The sequence below is a fragment of the Saimiri boliviensis genome, chromosome 10, assembly GCF_048565385.1.
Source record: "Saimiri boliviensis isolate mSaiBol1 chromosome 10, mSaiBol1.pri, whole genome shotgun sequence".
Classification (NCBI taxonomy): domain Eukaryota; kingdom Metazoa; phylum Chordata; class Mammalia; order Primates; family Cebidae; genus Saimiri; species Saimiri boliviensis.
This window is the reverse complement of record NC_133458.1, coordinates 7307224-7326397: the sequence shown is the minus strand read 5'-3', so window position 1 is coordinate 7326397 and position 19174 is coordinate 7307224. Positions and strand designations below refer to the sequence as shown.

Genomic DNA, 19174 nt, shown 5'->3' with positions numbered 1-19174 from the left:
ATGGGCTGGGCTCCCGAGTCGTGATGGCTCTGCCTCTGCTCCGTCCACCGGCTCCCCGCCTCAGCCTGCAAACCTGCACGTGGTTGTCCCACCTTACAACAAAGCAACTGAAAATGTCCATTAATCCGAATCCACAGCCTCGCCACCAGCTCGCATCCATTGCCGGGTGGGCTCGAAAGTGCCACGGTAAGAACTAAGAACATCGCCCAGATTCTCAGTTGTTTGACCTAAAAAGGCCATGCGTGGTCAGAAGCAGCCGCGGCTGAGGCGGCTCTGCCGCTGTCCTCCGGCTCCCCCCTCATCCGTGTCTCTGCCCCCAGCCATCCCAGCACAAAGTCGAGCGCTCAGGTCGCTCTTAATGTCTTGGGTGGGATGTGACGCCTGTCCTCTCACTCCCTTGGGCAGAAACCCCATCATGTGGTCCCACCCTGACCGCAGGAGTGGGCTGGGAGAAGCAGGGCAGCTCCTGGCTCTTGGACAAGCACCAAGTTCCCGGCACAGACACACTCACCTGCGCTTCTGACCCCGGCACCTTGAAAGAAGTTCGTTGCCTCCTCGGCTGCTCCCCACACGCTTCCTTTCCCTTCCTGGCTACTGAAGCTGCTCTCTTGGAAATCACCAATGAACGGCTAAGTCCAAAGCCTGGCTGGACCTCCAGGACTGATCGTCACCGTGTGGACTCTTCTGGGCCTCTGTGACCCACATGCCTCCTTGACCTCTTTCATGCACCCTGGGCCTCTGCCCTCCTCCTGTGCCAGCCATGCCCAGCCGCCGCCCTGCCTGGTCTGACTGATGCCGTCTGGTGCTATAGCTGCCTCCTGTGTCACCTGACGAGCCCCAAGGCCCATCTGCAGTTGACTGTGCCCTGAGCCCAGGCTCCCCTTGGAGACTGCAGACCTGAAAACCCATAAGCACCAGACAGAACACAGCCTGATGGCTTTCCTCTTGTGCCGTCTCTACAGGAGTTGGTGTCTGAAAGGGACGAAGGCACACTCCAGGTGGGGAGGGGCACAAATGAAGTTAAAATCAAGTTAGGCAGGGCTGAGAGGGGCAGAGGGCCCGGCAGAGGAGGGAGGCGGCATGTGTGCAGGCGGACAGGGTGTGAATGGGGGGTGGGGCTGGCCCGACCTGGCAAGCAGTTCACGTTTTCTGGAGTCTCTAGCAAGGGAATGACATGATCAAAGCAGTGATGGAAACATCTGTGCAGCAGCCACTTGACAAATCTGCAATCATGGTTCTAATGGCCACAGGGGACATTCCAGGCTGCTAGCCTCCATCCCACAAGGACCTGCCTGCCCTCGGCCAGAGCCAGAGTGCGGCCCAGCCCAGGAGAGTGGTGGAGAGGCCAGTGCTCCAGGAGGGAGAAGGGCTGTCCGGAGATCCAGAGGGCACCCTTCCCTGGGTGCTTTTTCATTTTGCTATTTGCCCTTTCAGCTTACAAGCAAGCACTCAACTCTAGCTCCAATTTGCTGATGCCTGAGCTGAGGGCCCAGAGACCTGCTACCACTGCCCAGCACTTCCTGGCCACCCACCCCCAGTGCTAAGAGCTGTCCAGCTGTCAGATGATCCAGGGAGAGCAGGGAGGTGCTGGAGACTTCCCAGGACTGCGATGGCCGCATGGGTGATGTCAAATCCTTAGCTCACGAGTCCTGCCAGGAGCCCGGAGACCTCACGATCCACTCACACTGCCCCACCTCCCACACTGCTCCCAGGAGCAAGTGAGTCAGGGGCAGAGCCAGGAGGTGAGGGGCGGTGCCAGGATGGTCAGGGTTTGGTCCCAGGATGTGGGGGCAGGGCCAGCAGGTGGGAGCAAGACAGGGACTCCTTCCCCATCTGTGAAGCATGGGGAGGCTGGAGTGGGGACTCGAAGGTGACACACCTGCCCTCAGCCTCACTGAAAGCAAGAGAAGATCATGGCTGAACTTGACTCAGGAAGCCCAGCATCCTGTCTGCTATGTGGCCATAGCTTTCCTGGACATTTGCTCTGCCTGTCCTCTGGCTGCTGTCCACAGCCAGGGGGATTTAAGCAGTGGGATTTATCCCCTCATGGCTCTGCAGGCTGGGAGCCGACGTCAAGGTGTGGGCAGGCCCACAATCCATCTGTATTAGCAGCCCATTCTCATACTGCTAGAAGGAACTGCCTGAAACTGGGTAATTTATAAAGTAAAGAGATCAGGAAGCATGGCTCGGGAGGACTCAGGAAGCTTACAATCATGGCAGAAGGTGAAGAGGAGGCAGGCACGTCTTACATGGCGTCAGGAAAGAGAGCATGAAGGGGGAGTGCCACACACTTTTAAACAAACAAACCTTTTGAGAGCTCATTCACTATCACAAGAACAGCCAGAGGGATGTCTGTCCCTATGATTCAGCCACCTCCCACCACGCCCCTCCTCCAACATGTGGGGATTATAATTCAACAGGAGATTACGGTGGCAAGAAGGAGTCAAACCACATCACCATCTGAAACCTGGGGGTGCCCTTCCTGCTCTGCAGCTCCAGGGGTCACAGGCACCTGGGCATCCCTGTGTCAGCCCCACCTGCTCCCTGGGTCTCTGTCTTCACTGGGCTTTAAGAACACCAGCCATTCTGGACTGGGGGGCCACATCAATGACCTCATCTTAAATAATTTCACCTGCCATGACCCTATTTCCAAGTCAGGTCACATTCTGAGGTCCTGGGGTCGGGACTTCCACAAAGCATTTCTGCTGGGAATGTAATTCAACCCAGAACAGTTAGTCTAGGATTAAATGACATCCCACAGTGTATTTGAAAACTCTACCTAATTGCACCTGAAACAGATTTTTCATCTTGCCGAATTCCCCAGTTAGCTCTGGCCTGACAACTTGATTTTCATTCCTGTGTGACCCCTGGCACTCCTGACCCACTAACCTGATGCTGACAATGGCATCATGTGTCTGGATTAGGGGCTTTCCTAGCATTGACAGGTGACTCATCCGACAATGGTTTTGAATGGCTACCGTGCAGATCCGACGGGTATTACAGCATCTCCCGGAACTGTAATAAACAGTGATTTCAGACTCATTCATCTCCTTTATCTGTGACACTGTGTGAACAGGAACACAATGGGCTACCACAAAGAACACTCAGCCCACGCCAAAGTCTTCCTCCAAAGGACACAGAGGCGTCACTGTCACTTCTCACATACTGCTGCCCAAGGCCTCGGCTGGGCTGCAGATCTGAAACCTTTGTTCTTCCAACTTCACTTACAGCAGCGAAGCGTATTTATCAAAAGCCATTTCCTTGAAGTGATGCTGAGCGGGGGAAGAAGTGAGGTGGGAGAGAGGCTCACAGGAAGACTTGTCTAAAGGCGAAATTCTGGAGTGAACCAACGGTAGGTGGAGGCTGGTGGGAAGTGAGGCTGAAACAACTCACTCACCAACCTGTGCTTGGTAACAAGAGACATGTTCGTCTCACTGAAAAGGGGTCAGAAAACCAAAGGCGAAGAACCCAGATCGGGCATAAGTTGCAGGAGAGAGGAAAAGCGGAGTGCTGAGACCAGCTGTCACCCTGATTCAGAAGACTGGCTCAGCCGCTTTAGAAAAGGGGGTTGGGGCTGACCTGCTCCCAGGCCCTAGTGTGTTTCAAGAAAAAGACGTCAGAGGATTCCAAGTTCACGGACACCGGATGACAGTGGGGTCTGCTACTGTGTGGAAGGTCCCTCCCACGTATCCTTCAAGGTCCAGCGAAAGTGTCATCTTTTCTCACAAAACCTCTCCCGCCTGTCCGGCCCACTGCAAAGTCGTCTTTTCCCAACTCTGTCCACACCTGCAGCCTGTGTTGTTCCGTTCGGCACACTGATTGTTGAGAAGGCAGGATATATCCATTCCTTGCAAGGCCTATGTCCTGCATTGAGTTGTGTCCCTCCAAAAGTCACATGTTGAAATCCTAACTCACGGCACCTCAGAACGTGACCTTATGTGGAAGCAGAGTCGCTGAAGATGTTGTTAGTTGAGATGAGGGTTATACTGGAGTCAGAGGGTCCAGCAGTCCAATAGGAATAGTCCCCTTAGAAAAATGGGAAATTTGAACAGGGAGATACGTGCGTGGCAAAACCTACGTGAAGATGAAGGTAGAGGCTGGGTGCCGTGCCTCCAAGCCAAGGAATGGCAATGATGACCAGCACACACCAGGAGAAACAGCAGAGGCATGGAAGAGACCCCCTCACAGCCTCGGAGGAGCCAGCCTTGCCCACACCCTGATCCCAGACTTCCAGCCTCCAGAACTTCAGATGATAAACTTCTGCGTTTTTTGTGTGTGTGTGTGTTTTTTTTTTTTTAAGATGGAGTCTCACTCTGCTGCCCAGGCTGCAGTGTAGTGGCTCCATCTCGGCTTGCTGCAATCTCCGCCTCCCAGGTTCAAGCAATTCTCCTGCCTCGGCCTCCTGAGTAGCTGGGACTACAGGCGCACACCACCACATGCGGCTAGTTTTTGTATTTTTAGTAGAGATGGGGTTTCACCAGGTTGGCCAGGCTGGCCTCAAACTCCTGACCTCAAGCGATCCACGCTTGGCCTTCCAAAGTGCTGGGATCGCAGGCATGCGCCACTGGGTCCAGCCAACTTCTGTTGTCTATTGCACACAGTTTGTGGTGCTGTTACCGTGGCCCTAGCAAATGAACACACCTGTCATGATTTCTCGTCATCCACAGTCACTTAGATGTCAGTGCATATGAGCGAGGTTCGAAGAGGATCAGCTAAGTGTTAAACCCTGTGGCAAGTCACTATGATGTGAGTCATCACTGACTTTTTTGAAACCAAAAGTTTCTGACTTAGATCTGCTCAGAGGAAGAGCTGGCTGAAGCTCAGGTTCCTTCTGATTCTGATTACGGAGCCACAGTTAGGTGCTGCTGCTGAGATTCTTGTCTCTCCACAGCCTGTTTTTCTCTCAGCCCTTTTCCTCTAGAAGCAGAGCCTGAGACAAGGATTAAGATCAGGGTAAGGCAGGGCAGGAGGACCAGCGATGGATTGAGTTGTCATGCTGGCTGCTGACGCGTGACACGCTGCAAATAACAACGCAATCATCAGAATAAAGAGCCGGGAGTGCAGGAGGTATGTTCAACTTGGCTCATGGGACCCCTCCAGGGAGGGTCCAGAAAGCAACTGTATCTGGGGGGGGGGGGTCCAAGGCCATCATGGAGAAGGAGGACGTTTCTGCCCAGCTTCCTCAAAGCCACAGTTCCTACTGCTCAAGGGTTACTCTAGGGAGAGCTCAACTCCCCCAGACTTCTAGGCTGTGTCATCCAGCCCCCTGTCATCATTCAAGAGGCCGAGCTTCCTGTCCCCAATTGTAGGATATGCCTGAGATACAGGGAATATGGCCTACAATGGCCCCACCAAAACCCCATTAGCAATGGCAAAGCTTAAATAAATCAGAAGTCAGTCTTCATCAATAAGGCTTGGCACTCTGGGTCTTCAAAACTCTTTCTCTCTCTTTTTTTTTTTTTTGGAGATGGAGTCTTACTCTACTGACCAGGCTGGAGTACCATAGCACAATCTTGGCTTGCTGCAGCCTCTGTCTCCTGAGTTCAAGCAATCCTCCCACCTCAGCCTCCCTCATAGCTGGGATTACAGGCATGTGCCACCATACCCGGCTAATTTTTGTAATTTTTAGTAGAGACAGGGTTTCACCATGTTGGCCAGGCTGGTCCTGAACTCCTGGGCTCAAGTGATCCACCTGCCTCAGCCTCCCAAAGTGCTGAGATTACAGGTGTGAGCCACCATGCCCAGCCAGTCTCTTTCCAAAGTGACCAACAAGCCTGCAGTCGGTGTCAGGAGTGAGTCCGTGGACGAGGACAGCACCTGTGCCTTGAGAACAGGGCCCTGCAGGCTGCTCTCCTCCCTTCCTGCGCCACTGCGTCATGATCCTTACCCACTCCTGATCCAATCGCCACTTGAAAGACCTCAACAGACTTGAAGTTTGAATGCACTGTGACCTTCCTGCCCCCTGAGATGCTCCAAAGCTCTGTGGAGGGTGTCCCTCCAGTGCAGGGAGCAATGACCCTTCTGCTTTACCAAAGGGCTGTGTCAGCTGAGCTGGGCAGGCGGCTTTGCACGGTGTTTTGCTGCCTTTAAGCATCACAGAAGAAACTAACCCAGGCAGAAAGGGCGAGAACAAGCCTCAGTCAAGCAAAGAAGAGAAGACAAGTGAAAGCAAACATCAGAGAAAATGGCCCAGGAACTCTGGACGCAGTTGATGCCGTGGCTGTGGGCCGCGCTGGCTTAGATAGTGCCCCCTCCAATTCCCTTCCTTTTCAGAACCTCAGAATGTGACCTTATTTGGAAATAGAGGCCTTGCAGATATAGTCACTGAAGTTGAAGTTGCAGTGGAGTAGAGAAGAAAAAGGAGGGGAAGGCCATGGGATGAGGAAGGCAGAGGCTGAAGTTACGCGTTGATGAGCTGAGGAAGGCCAGGGTTTGTGGGCGAATGCAGAAGCGAGGAGGGAGGCCTGGAACAGAGCCCTCCCACAGCCTTCGGAGGGCGCACGGCCCTGCCGACACCCTGGTTTCCGAATTCCAGCCTCCGGCATTGTGGGAACAGGAATCTGGGTGGCTGACGCTTGTGGCAGCCCCCGCAACTAACCCACGGGCCACGAAGGCAAGGATACTGCGGCTGCATCCGGGGAGGTGGAGCGGAAACACGTGGTGGGCAGGGGGCACTGCTTGCGGGGCTGGGGTGCTGGGCTGACACGGCCGAGGGTGCACCCCACCCCATAGAGTGAGCACCTCACCTGCTGGCCCCAGAGGGCATGTGTCCACTGCTGGGGACCTCGAAGGCCAAGTTTATTACCTTTTGAGAAATAAAGCTAAAATCCTAAGCACTGCCACCCAAAACCAACTGAAAGAACCCCTTCTTGGCCATGGGGACCCCAGAGACACCTTAAAACTGAGTTCCCAGCCATAATGGGATGGGACGTCAGGTGTGCCTCACTACACCCCCTCCCTCGCTACCACCATTAGGCTTCCTTCCCCAAGGGTTGGAGGGAAACCAGCCCTTCTGAAAGGCTTGCTCCACCCCTGAGCCCAACCAGCTGCCTGACGCCGCCCCTTGCTTTTGCGAGGTTCACACAACCAACCAGAATTCCTTCCTGACAAGAGACCCCTGGTTCTGAGCAGCCTACGGAGGCTGCACACAGGGGGTCTTCGCATCCTCTGCTTCGCCCTCTGACACATCAGGGCCTACCGTAATACCTTTAAAGGTTGAATCTCCACCCCAGAGTGAACATGGACGCATGTTGCACACACATTAGCCAACTATGCATGCCTAGGCTTCCCCTTTGTGAATAGCTCCTCCTATAACCTGTTGAATATGTATATTTGGCCACCCTGTTCAGCATGAATCCCATCATCCATTCTCGAGGTGCCTGTTTCCAGCGTCTGGCTGGAGGCTACCCTTCCCAGCCTGTCAGAATGGTGGCCTGCTGCCTGAAGCCTTTTTAAAGAAGACATCCTTTCCAAATGGAGGCACCTCATCGTTTTTCAGTTGACACTGCTGGTCACTGAGCGAGGTGTGCTGGGAGGAGAGGGGGCTCTGAGGTCTCACAGGTTTTCTGGGGAGCTTGAGTCTTACGGAGTGACCTACAAATAGCACGTGGATTGAAAACACATCGACCCATCTCAGGGCAGCCCTGTCTCTTGGGTTTCAAGAGTTCTACCCGGAGATACAGGGGGTGAAACAGAAAGTGGACTCCCTCCTGGAGAACCCAGTGAACAATGCCCCATGCCCAGTCCTTGACTTTAGCGCTAAGCATTGCAGAGGCTGAGAAGTAGGGGTTCCAGCCATGGTTGGGTCTTGTGTTGACCGTTTTCCAGTGCAACCACAGGCTCCCTAAGATTCAAGCAGCACCGTGGGATTCTGACCTCACACGCTGTTGTGAAAATCATGCTACAGCATGATCAAATTACCTGCTGCCCAAAATGTACAGGTTGTTTACAAAAATAACCAGCCCTCCTCGTTCCTTACTCAGGCTCTGAGACCTGCCTGATTTCTGCCACTCTAAGAACACAGAGAGTAATCTCGTCTCATGCATGATTTTTGCCCTATCTTCATTCCAGCTACGTTATTCTTTATGCGTTTCCTTTAGCTAAAATTTCAATTTCCGCTTTACATTTTTGGCATTTTAAAAGGAAACATATCACTTCCATCAGTACCACATTTCTTGTCTTTCCCAAGTCTGTTGCTGTTTTCAAAATCCCCACATCCTACGCTCTGCACCATTAAACAGGAGTGAAGCTAGCGGTGGAATGAGAGGTGGCTACTTAGGGACTATTCCACTTCCTCCTTCCCTCCTGCACCCTGTTCCGAAGCCAGAGAGCTCCATGTTCTGCTGCTGTATCTGAACAACTGTGGAGAGAATCATTTCGTGTGCATGCAACGCCAGCTTTCCTAGAAGTCTCAAGCCCCGGTATACACCAGTATCACCTGAGGAGCCTGTTAAAACTTTAGATTCTAAGACTCAGGCCACGGAGTCATCAGTTTCATCGGTTTGTGATATCTTTGCACATTAGGGATATTAGTCCTGCATGAATTCATCATTTACTTCTGGTCTAGCATGTCTTTCACGTTTATATTGCTGTTCTATTTCATTTTCTGTTTGGAGCGGGAGGCTGTATGGAAGTGGTTATCTTGATGTCATCAATGATATTGCCTCTGTCCCTTCATGGTTTCTGAGTCCTAGTTGGGCTTACACATGACCCACTGAAATCCCTCGGTCAGTATAGCATTGCCTTGTATTCAGAAGCATCAGCACACATTTTAGAAAGCATGGAAAAACAAGTTATTGGTGAATTAATTTCAAATGATTTGCTGAGTGCCTTCAGGCACCCTTCTAGACCCTGAGAAAGCCTTGAATAAAACAGAATCCCTGCCCTCAGATGGCTTACACTCTGGTGGGGGAGACAGACAAGTGAACCAGTAAATAGACGGTATATCCTGTGGGAATCAGCAGTGTAGATGCCTGCAAGGAGATTGTTACTACTTTATCCAGGGTGTCAAAGGAAGACCCTTCTGCTAAGGTGAGTCCTTTCAGGAAATCTGAAGAGGTGTCTGGAAAGGCTGGCTGGGAGCCAGCAGTGGGCTTGTATTCTCAACACACATGGTGCCCCTTTCACGGGTCATCTCTTCTATCCCTCTCCACCATCCTACAAAGCACAGGAAATGGGCTTCAATCTCTGGTCTGGCCCTCCAAAACTCTCCAGCATCTTCTCCAACCAAAACTCACCTTCTAGAATCTTCCCTTCACTCACCCGGAGCCCTGTTATGCATTTCTCTCTTAGACAGTTCTTCATTCTTTCTAACAGGAATGCATCAAGCTTTCCTCTACCTTATCAATATAGCAAAGCTCTGAGAATCAAGCCTGCAAACTTCGAGAGAAGGCAAGAAAGGCTGTGGATGTTGGCATCACACATGAAAACATATTTCTGCACCTTCTAGAAAAGCCTGACATCACAAGATTTAGGTATTCAAACATTTTGGGGGTGCATTTCTCAAAACATTTAAAGTTTAGTCTTACATGGAAATTATTTCGGTATGACCAAGAGCCAGGCACAGTGGCATTCCAGCACGTTGGGAGGCTGAGGTGGGAGGATCGCTTGAGTACAGGAGCTCGAGAGTAGCCTGGGCAATATAATAAGACCCAATATCTACAAAAAATTAGAAAATTAGCCAGGCATGGTGGTGTACAGCTGCAGTCTCAGCTACTGTGAGGCGAAGGGTGGGAGGATCGCTTGAGCCTGGGAAGTTGAGGCTGCAGCGATTGGGCCATTGTACTCTGGCCTGGGTGACAGAGACCCTGTAGAAAGAGGGGAGGGGAAGGGAGGAGAAGAGACGGGAAGGGAAGGAAGGGGAAGGAAGGGGAAGGAAGGGGAAGGGAGGGGAAGGGAGGGGAGGGGAGAGGGGAAGAGAGAGACTGACAGACAAATAGAGACAGACACACCAAGGAGCTGCTTTTCTCTCTCTTTTCATCCGTGGCTAGGTGGTTGTCCCATTACTGGTGTAAAGATCCCTACGATCTACTCCATTTAAGCAGAGTCCCAGCACCTGGACTAAAAGTGGACGCAGGAGCTCAACCGCCTGACTTTACACTGTGGCTTTACCACTTGGTGGCTGTGTGGCCTTTGTTCAACAACTGAAGGCCTCCGTGCCTCAGTTTCTAGTTTGGTAAACATTGTACAAATATGAGAGTAGCTATGGAGTGTCTACGATTTATATACAATGCACTTAGAATACACAGATTTTTTTACGGAGCAATATTTAGCAACACATGAAAGGAAACCCTTCTGGAGGTCACGCCTTGCTGACTGCATAAGATTACTTTTGCTTTTTAAAAGATTTTAATCTTATTATTTGCAGTTCACGAACACACAGATATGCACTTTCCTGTCCTCCTCTCCAAAGGCAAGATCGTCCTAAACCAAGCTGTAAAATATTTTGAAGCCGAAGCGTCACTGTTCTGGAAGCTTCCGCCGCCACTCAGCCACTTAAGAATTCTCGTGGCACTAGAGCAAGGTCAGCCAGGTCAACACTTCAGGCTTTTCGGGCCACGGGGTCTCTGCTGCACCTGCTGGGTTCTGCTGTGGAAGCGTGGAGGCGGCAGGAGAGGAACACACAGATGGACGGGACTGTGTCTCCTTGACAGCTTTGTTTACAAAAAGAGGTGGCAGGTCAGATTTTGTCCCGGGGCTGCCATTTGCTGACTGGGGCTGTCATTTGCTGACCGCTGCATCGGAGGGAGAGACGGAAAAGTGGGACGTTGTTTTGCTTGGGGTGTTCGACTCCAATCAGCAGAGGGAAGTAGGTTTGCTTTTCCTCGGTGGCTAGAAGCGGTATGATGAGAACACCGGCCACACCACGAATTCTCACACGACCGTACCTCTGACCAGAAGCAAATGTCAGTGAAAGACTACGGCAACTCCGAGAGGTAAGATTCTTCCAGAAGAAAGGTCTGGTTCTCTCCCCCGGGCAAAAAAACACCAGCCAGGCTAGGTTCCTGCTGCTTTCCGTCTGTGTTCCTTCCTTTCTTTTCTTACAGTATCTGAAGATTGAATTACCCCCTTTTCCTTTTTCAGTTCTCCTTCTGAAATGATAGGGATCACAATTTTCATCTTCCTGCTTTGTTTCCCCTTAATAAGAAAACAGTGCTTACCAGCCTGATTCGGTGACTCATACCTGTAATCCCAGCACTTTGGGAGGCCGAGGTGGATGGATCACTTGAGGTCAGGAGTTTGAGACCAGTGTGGCCAACGTGGCGAAACGCTGCCTCTACTAAAAATACAAAAATCCGCCAGGCGTGGTAGCGGGCGCCTGTAATCCCAGCCACTCCAGAGGCTGAGGCAGGAGAATTGCTTGAACCCAGGAGGTGGGGGTTGCAGTGAGCCGAGATTATGCCACTGCACTCTCACCTGGATGACAGAGCAAGACTCCATCTCAAAAAAAAAAAAAAAAAAAAAAAAAAAAAGAAAGAAAACAGTGTTTATTAAGCTCTGGTGTATATCAGCATCAGCTGAGGAGCCTGTCAAAACTCCAGATTCTACATTTGTCATGTACACAATAAATTACAGGACAGAAAGACGAGACGGAGACAGCACTTGAGAAGTGGGCATTACTGTGAGACTGAAGACTCAGAAGACGGAATCATAGCCACATCCTTCTTAACGTCAAGGCTGGATGTGAGGCGGGTCAGCCTCCGTCGGGGAAGCAGTGGGCCTCGTGTAAGGAGGGCATCCTTGCGAGCGTGCACACACGCTGGCCGCGGAGGGTGGGATGCTACAGTCCCCTTCGGGTGGCCAGCTGGGCCTCTTATCCTGGAACTTCCTGCCCGAGCTCCCGGTTCTTGGTCATTCTGCTTCTGCTGTGTGCTCCTGTCCCCCAACCCCACCCCACCCTGATTGATTCTGGGATCCTAACTGGGCTGATTAGGTATCTTCAACAAGGATCTGGAACGGTAAACGGAGTGACACACAGACCAGGACTTCTCTGGATCTCTCGGGAAGACCTATGACTTCCGGCTGCTAAGGCCTCAGGGCCAGTCTGGCTCCTTCCCTTCCTGGGTCCCGAGGGTTCAGCTCTTTTTTGAATTCCATAAATGCCCCCAAATTCTTCCAATACATCGTTTGCTTGTTAAAAAGTATCGGGAATGTAAAAGAAGGCGGGTGGAAACTGGGTTCAGAAAGGCTGGACGTGAATCCCTTAATGCCCTCTGTACGAATCTGGTTCAAACGCTGCTGGCAGCCAATACAGACAGAGGAAACTGGGCTGTTGCACGATTCATGTCTGCTATAGACAAAAGCAGTCCTGCTGATCAGAAGTTCAGCTATTCTTGGTACCCGGACCAGACAGCAAGTTCCTCCCTGGGGCCTTGTGAAATGAACAAAGTCTTCATGACAGCCCTCCAGCGGACACAGTGGCTTTCATGGGCTGTTTCTTCCTAAGACCCTCCAGACGGGCTGACGGCATAACTCTCAGGCTCAATTTCATGAAGCTAGTTTTGGGGCGGTGGGGGTAGCAATCTAGAGTCTAGGAACGTTGATCCTGGAATAGATTTTCAAGTAGGAGAAAAGCAGGCAGATTGTGCATCCTTCAGGCCAGCCTCACGCCAAGCACAACTGAACAGCCATCTGGAAGGAGCTCAGGGTGACCTCCCAGTCCAGGAACACCCACAACACAGAGACCCGGACCCTCGCGCCATATCAGCCACGGGGCTGGAGCCGGGATGGCTTCTTTTAGGGAAAGCCAAGGAGGTGGGCTGAGGATTTTTCCAGGGCAGCAACCTGAGCAACTGCCCTGGGGATCAGGCTTGCTCCGGTCACAACTCCCCATCCCAGGGGGGGCTTCTCCGAAGCCACGCCCCACCCCAACCTAATCAGTCCTTGCCCTTGGGAGCAGCTCGGAGCCAGGCCGCAGCCTTTCCGGGTCTACCCAGATGGGGAAGCGGAGCTGTGACAGCTCTGCCTTCTCCGCTTGACAGTACCTGACAAGCAAGAACGGAGAACCCGGGGATTTTCTAGCCAGGGACCCTGAGGGCCGCAACAGAAAAAGGCCGCTGAGGGGGCCGAGAGTCAGGCCCATGTTCGGTGCCCAACATCCCACCACGTCCACCAACGACGAAGGCGCAAGGGGGTGCGTCCCTGCGTCCCAAGGGAGGGCCCAGGTGCGCAGGGGCCCCGGCATGTAGACCCAGGCCCCGGGCCCTCAGCAGCTGTCGGTGCTTCTGCCGTAGGAAAAAGCAGTTCCCAGGCTCAGCGAGCTCACAGACCGCGCTCAGGCCTGGGGGAGAGGCGCAGGCGACAGGCCCAGCCTGGGCCGTGCGGGCAGCGAGCAGGCAGCAGCTCTAGGTTTCTGGAATGAGAGGCAGCGGAGGGGCTCAGGTACCCCACTGTGTGGAGCGGGGGGCGCAGGGGCGTGGAGCTGTGAGTGGACTGTGGGCCCCCAGCCAGCAGTAAGGGGGGACCAGGGGCCAGGCCCAGCCCCATCCCCACAGCCCCTGAGGTGCTGGACACCCCTGGGGTGAGGTCCCACAAAGGCCCAGACCGCACGTGCCTCAGCCTGCAGCTGGCTCCCGCGGTACGCAGTAGGAGAGATGGGGCTCACTCAGACCCCACCTGCCTGCCTGGGCCCCTGGCCTTAAGGAAAGGATGGAGGGGAGTCTGCGGAGCTTCCTCCCGTGCAGAGCACAGGCCTGGATGGAAGGGGCCACGGCCAGGCTCAGCTCGGGCCCCAAGGTCTGGCTCTTCGTGGCCGCAGCGCCCCATGTGGACATTGGCAGAGTCAGCCCCAGGCCTGTGCCCGCGTGCCCGCGCTGGGAGCACAGCGGCTTCTGGGACCCGCTCAGGTCCAGAGATCCATCTCTGATGGAGGTTGAGCGTGTTTCCCCTCATCTCAGGTTGAAACTTGATCCCTGTTGTTGGAGGTGGGGCCTGGTGGGGGGCGTTTGGGTCCTGCGGGCAGATGCCTCCTGAATGGCTGGGCGGCCTCCCTGTGCCAGTGAGTCCCCGCTCTTCAGCTCTTCGCTGAGTGTATTAAAGACTCCAGCTCCTCTCCCCCGTCTTTTGCTCCCTCTCTCGCATGGGAGCTCTGCACACCCCAGCTTTCTTTCGCCTTTCTCCGTGAGCGGAACTGGCCTGAAGCCCCTGCAAACACCTTTGCAGAGACAATGAGAGCAGGAGAAGGGCTAGCTGGCTCACTCACAGGCTGGCTGCTGTGTTCATTACCTGGCTAACCAAGGGAGGAATCCAGTTCCTAGCTGAATTTGAAAGCAAGGATGATAATACCTTCCTGAAACCAAGCCCCTCCTTGCTTGGACCGGAAAGCACCTTCATGAGACGAATGAAAGACCCCAGAGTAGGATTGCGGGAGGGGCCTGAACTCTGCTAAAATGCAGGTGTAGTTTCCATGATCTCTTACTGCTCTGGGGTCACGCGGCCAGAGGAACCAGGCCTGTGACTTCCTCGGTTGCTCCTGTAGATAACATCACTATTTAAAACCTAAGATTGGTCTTGGAGATAATTTTTTAGACTTGAATTCTGGCAACCAGTGGACCCCATCCAGACCCATGACTCGTGATTCAGCTAGCCCTGTGACCCTCCCCAAGGGGCAGACTCAGTGCTGGAGGACCGTTCCCACACCACTATGATCTCACCCCCAACCAGTCAGCAGTGCCCATTCCCCAGCCCCCTGCCCACCAAACTGTCCATAAAAACTCTCAGCTCTGAGCCTCTGGGGAGACCGATTGGAGCGACAGCTCCATCTCCCATGTGGCTGGCCTCACATTAACTCGACACTTTACTACAATACCAAGGTCTTGGGGAATTGGTTTTATCTGTGCAGTGGGCATCAGGCTCCCATCAGATGGCTGTGCCCTCCCCAGAAGCAGATGCTGGTGCTATGGCTCTGGGCAGGCTGCAGAACCACGAGCCGAACAAACCTCTTCTCTTTATAAATGGCCCAGCCTCAGGTACTCCTTTAGAACAATGCAAAACGGCCCAGCATCCCGCCCTGGACGTCCACACTCAGCCATCTGCAGCTTCTCCCCATGCCTTCCCGAAGCCCTGCCACATCCCAACCTCCCCTGCCAGCCCTTGAACCTAAGCACGGGGCCTTGGCCATCCCCAGGCATTCCTGGTGGCTCCAACTCCTTCCTCTGCTGCTACCAACACCTGCAACTTCTGTTCCCCATCTTGCCACTGCCCTGAAGCTCAGGTCTGGGAGCTTGACATGTTTTTCAAGATGTATTCATTTTTAATTACCACTAAATGAAGACAGTCTCAAAAACTTGGAATGCCAGATAAAGCAACATTTTCTTTCCACTCATCTACTCTTAATTCTTCACTTAGAAGCTTCCCCTAGCAGGCCAAGGCATGTCCTTTTAAAAAATAAAAAAGGTGTATATGTGTGTACCCACATACATGTCTGCACACATATACACGCAGACATTGATACAGACCCAACACACAGCCCGTACATGCTGTGTTCAAACTGTTACATGCATATGCTTTCTTCCCCCATAAGCGGTTTCCTCACGGTCCCTTCTAGCTTTGATTATCTCTCCAGCTGCAAGTCTGTCAGCGGCTGAAAGAAAACAGCTGAAAGAGGGTGAAAGCTAAACATCATAAATAACAATGAAAGACGGTGAGAAGGAGGAACACTTTAAGAAACCGATACGATTTCAAGAGGAGATGTTTCTGGACTCAGTTTCTAAAAGAATGGCTCATTTCGCAGGCTGAACGTGTGTGTGGAGCGGGTGGCAGCCCCACTGAGCTGCGGCCGCGGCCCTGAGCTGCCGCTGCTGGGCTCCCAAAGGGACCCTCTGCCTGCAGAGACCCGCCTCCTCCTCTCCCCACTCTTCCCTCTCGAAGTCCCCCCCCCCCCCACGCGCGGAGAACAACGCAGAGGGAAGCAGAGGGTGATGGTTCCCGCCAGAGCTTCAAGACCTCACCACGGAAGCCAGCTCACAGCTCCCACGCTCCTGTGGGCACCCATCCCATCGATCATCAGGTTCTCTGTGCTGCTGGCTGCCCCGCTCGGAAAGCCAGTCCTAACCCGGCACGGACCTCACCGTGAAGACAACCTCATCCCTTCTGAAGCCTGCTTGCCCCTGACTCGGAGCCCTTGAAGGCAGGAATCCCGTCTTTGCATCCACCAGTTCCAGCACATTCAATCTTTACAACATCACAAGTTCCCCCACAAGGCAAACTGCAGACACGTCCACCCTCTCTTCCACTCGTGTGACCTGAGCCCTCACGCGGCTTCCCCGTCGGGGCAGACCTGATGTCCTCCCTCTGCACAGCGCTTGGAGCCCTCGTCTCTGGACAATGTTTATACAGACAGAGGGCGGAAGAAAGGTGCCTCCTGAAACTAAAGTGCACAAACTTAAAGGGCACTGTGACAATCCCACAGCCCGGAGGGCTGAGTGTACAGACCAGTCAGGCCCCATCCCCTCAACGCACACACAACCCACAGGCAGAAGCGCCTTCATTTGTTTTACGTAGAAAGACAAAGCACAAAATCTGCCCGGGGGATAGCGCTGCTCCACACACCGACGCCCACCCCCTGCAGGGTGGTGCCGGAGGAAGAAGTGAGGCTGGCAGAGACCTGGCTTCTTGTCCTGTGGCCACCACTGCCTGATGGAAGAGTCTCAAGACAGAAACACTGAAGTTCCCCTCCTGCCGCCGCCGGCCCTGCAGACAGAAAGCCTTGCTCTAACATGCAGCATTGCAGGCCCTCCTGAGTACAAACTCAGGCTGGAGAGAAAGACGAACTATCCCAGGCCTCTGATGGTCAAGGGCAAATCTGTTTTCCACATTACTATCTTCCCCAGTACAAACACGCTAAGTCAACAGAAAGAATCGGAGAGAACAGACACAGGAAAGGGGAAGGTAAACGCCATGAACTTTACGGTTCGTGGCATATTTCATACTATCCTCGACGGCACTCAAGTGAAAATATCCTCGGATCGTGAGCCTTCTCATGAGCCTGTGGAACTCTCTTAAACACCCACATTTCCTTCTTCCTTTTCTCCAGCAAATCCCTCCTAGATTCCATTCCCTGCTGCCCAGTGCCCCAAACAGAAAAAGTTAGGATTTGCCAGAAACAGGTGTAGTCAAACCCCCAAATACCAAACCACGGAGAGTGGGAGCCCTGTGGGGGCTGGCCCCGTGGCCCTGGGTGAGAGCCTAAGCTTGGCTCTGTGCCTGCAGGTTCCAGAGAAGGCTGGAGGCCAGTGTGTCATCAGATTGTCATACCAGCCGTACTGTGAGTACTGGGATGTTTACAGTTAATCCAAGGACCGGGCCGGACCAGAAGGATTACGCTCTGACAGATTAGCATGGGGAGAAAGTGACAGGTGGAAACTGATGTTCCAGAGACAGATTTGTTTGGGGGGAGTGGGGGTGGGGAGAAACAGACGCAGGCACTCAGCACCAAGCCATTCACAGCCCCTGGCAGCTTCGGTGCTACCACAGCTGTGTGGCTGCAGGAGAGGCCCCCAGCAGCCCAGCACCCACCTGAAACAATATCATCAATGTCTTACTTTTTCTGGAGCGGGAGAAAAACCTGAGGCCCCCGGGCGAGGTAGCAGGGTTGGAGTTGGGGGAAGACTCTTTGGAGGAGGAGCGGAAGATCCCGCTGAAGCTCATGCGTCGTGGGGAGCGAGGTGGGGACTCCTGGTAGGAGAACGGGAACACAGTTTTGGGAGAGCCGGGGCTGGTCTTGGGCCTCACAGGTGCAGACACAGGGCTGGAGGCCCGGGGCTGGGGGCCTCTGGAGAAGAACCCTTTGGAGGGGCTTCCTGGGCCGAAGGGGCTGTCCACCTGCAGACAGATGAATGGACGCAGTCATTCCATGCTCTGGACACGCTGCCTCCTGCCTTGTATGAGACTCTCATCATTGTCCCCTCTCACCACGTGGCTCCCAAATAGAATCCTCCCCGAGAAACAGCCCGAAGCTCTTCCACAGAGGTGGGCCACTGAATGATCTGCAGGTAGCACCTACCCCCAAGGACAGCCCCTCACAAGCTGGCAGCACCACATCCTGCAGGTCCACTGATCACCCCGTCTCACTCCTTAGAAGGGGCTTCCAGGAGGCAGAGAGGAAGAAGGAAAGCAGAGCTCAAAATGAGTGTCTCCCTCCTCTAACCTACTTACAGGGTTGCCTGCCTTCACCGCTCAAGAACTCACATCCATTCAAGGTCTGACCACACAGGACGGCAGTTCTCTTCCCTGCCTATGAGATCCCCGTGTTCAGAACAGAGAGGGCCTGGAACTCCATCCTGACACCTCGGCCCTAGGAGATGATGAAGTTTTCACCTCCACGCTGCTTCGGCATTTGAGTAACAGGTTGCCGACAGAACTCAGGAGAAAAGTTAACAAAGCTGGGTGGAGGCGGTGGGTCACATCTGCAATCCCAGCACTTTGGGAGGCTCGGGTGGGAGGATCACTTGAGGTCAGGAGTTCAAGACCACCCGGGTCAACATGGTGAAACCCGATCTCTAAAAATACAAAAAAATTAGCCAGGCATGGTGGCAGGTGCCCGTAATCCTAGCTACTCGGGAGGCTGAGGCAGGAGAATTGCTTGAATCCAGGAGGCAGAGGTTGCAGTGAGCCGAGATCGCATGATCACACTCCAGCCTGGGTGACAGAGTGAGACTCCATTTCAAAAAAAAAAAAAAAAAAAAAGTTAACAAAGCCAAAAACTTCTGAGGCTCACTTTACAATGATTTAAAATTCTAGTTATAGTTTAAAAAAATCACATGCCGTAACTTTAAGCCAAGGCGCACAGCTCATTGTAGACTTTGAGAAATATCCCATGTGCCCGCAGTCATGTTCCCGCCGGGTGGGTGGAGGAGTTTGCGCCTCCTCTGGGTGCCAGGGTCTGGCCCAGCTCTGCCGCCTGCTGAGTCATCCTGGGCATGTTACCTGGCCTCACCGAGCCTCAGCTTCCTCATCTGTAAAACGGGGACGGCCGTGCCCTCACCTTAGGGCTGCTTAAAGGTCAGATGAAGCCACATGGGGTTGGGAAGCGCACGGTGCATGCTACACAGCTCTTGTCCTACCACTCGGGAAACCTGCAACACGGGCCGAAAGGACCTCAGAGATGACCCAGTTCAGAAGCAAGAAGGGCGAGTAACTCGTCCGCAGGGCTCGCGGGGAGCGAGGACCAGGGCAG

The 19174-nt window shown here is 53.4% G+C and overlaps 1 protein-coding gene across 6 annotated transcripts in view; it reads right to left on the bottom strand.

Annotated features, from left to right (window-relative positions):
- PRKAG2 (protein kinase AMP-activated non-catalytic subunit gamma 2) overlaps positions 1–19174 on the bottom strand; it is a 328214-nt gene that overhangs the window by 213005 nt on the left and 96035 nt on the right. For 5 of the 6 annotated variants that reach the window (XM_074378897.1, XM_074378896.1, XM_039472803.2 and 2 more), the window contains exon 3: positions 17541–17820. The exons of the other annotated variant lie outside the window; for it this stretch is intronic. In XM_074378897.1, coding sequence (XP_074234998.1) covers positions 17541–17820 — 280 coding nt within the window. The remainder of the gene's footprint in view (positions 1–17540; positions 17821–19174) is intronic. 6 annotated transcript variants of the gene reach the window in all.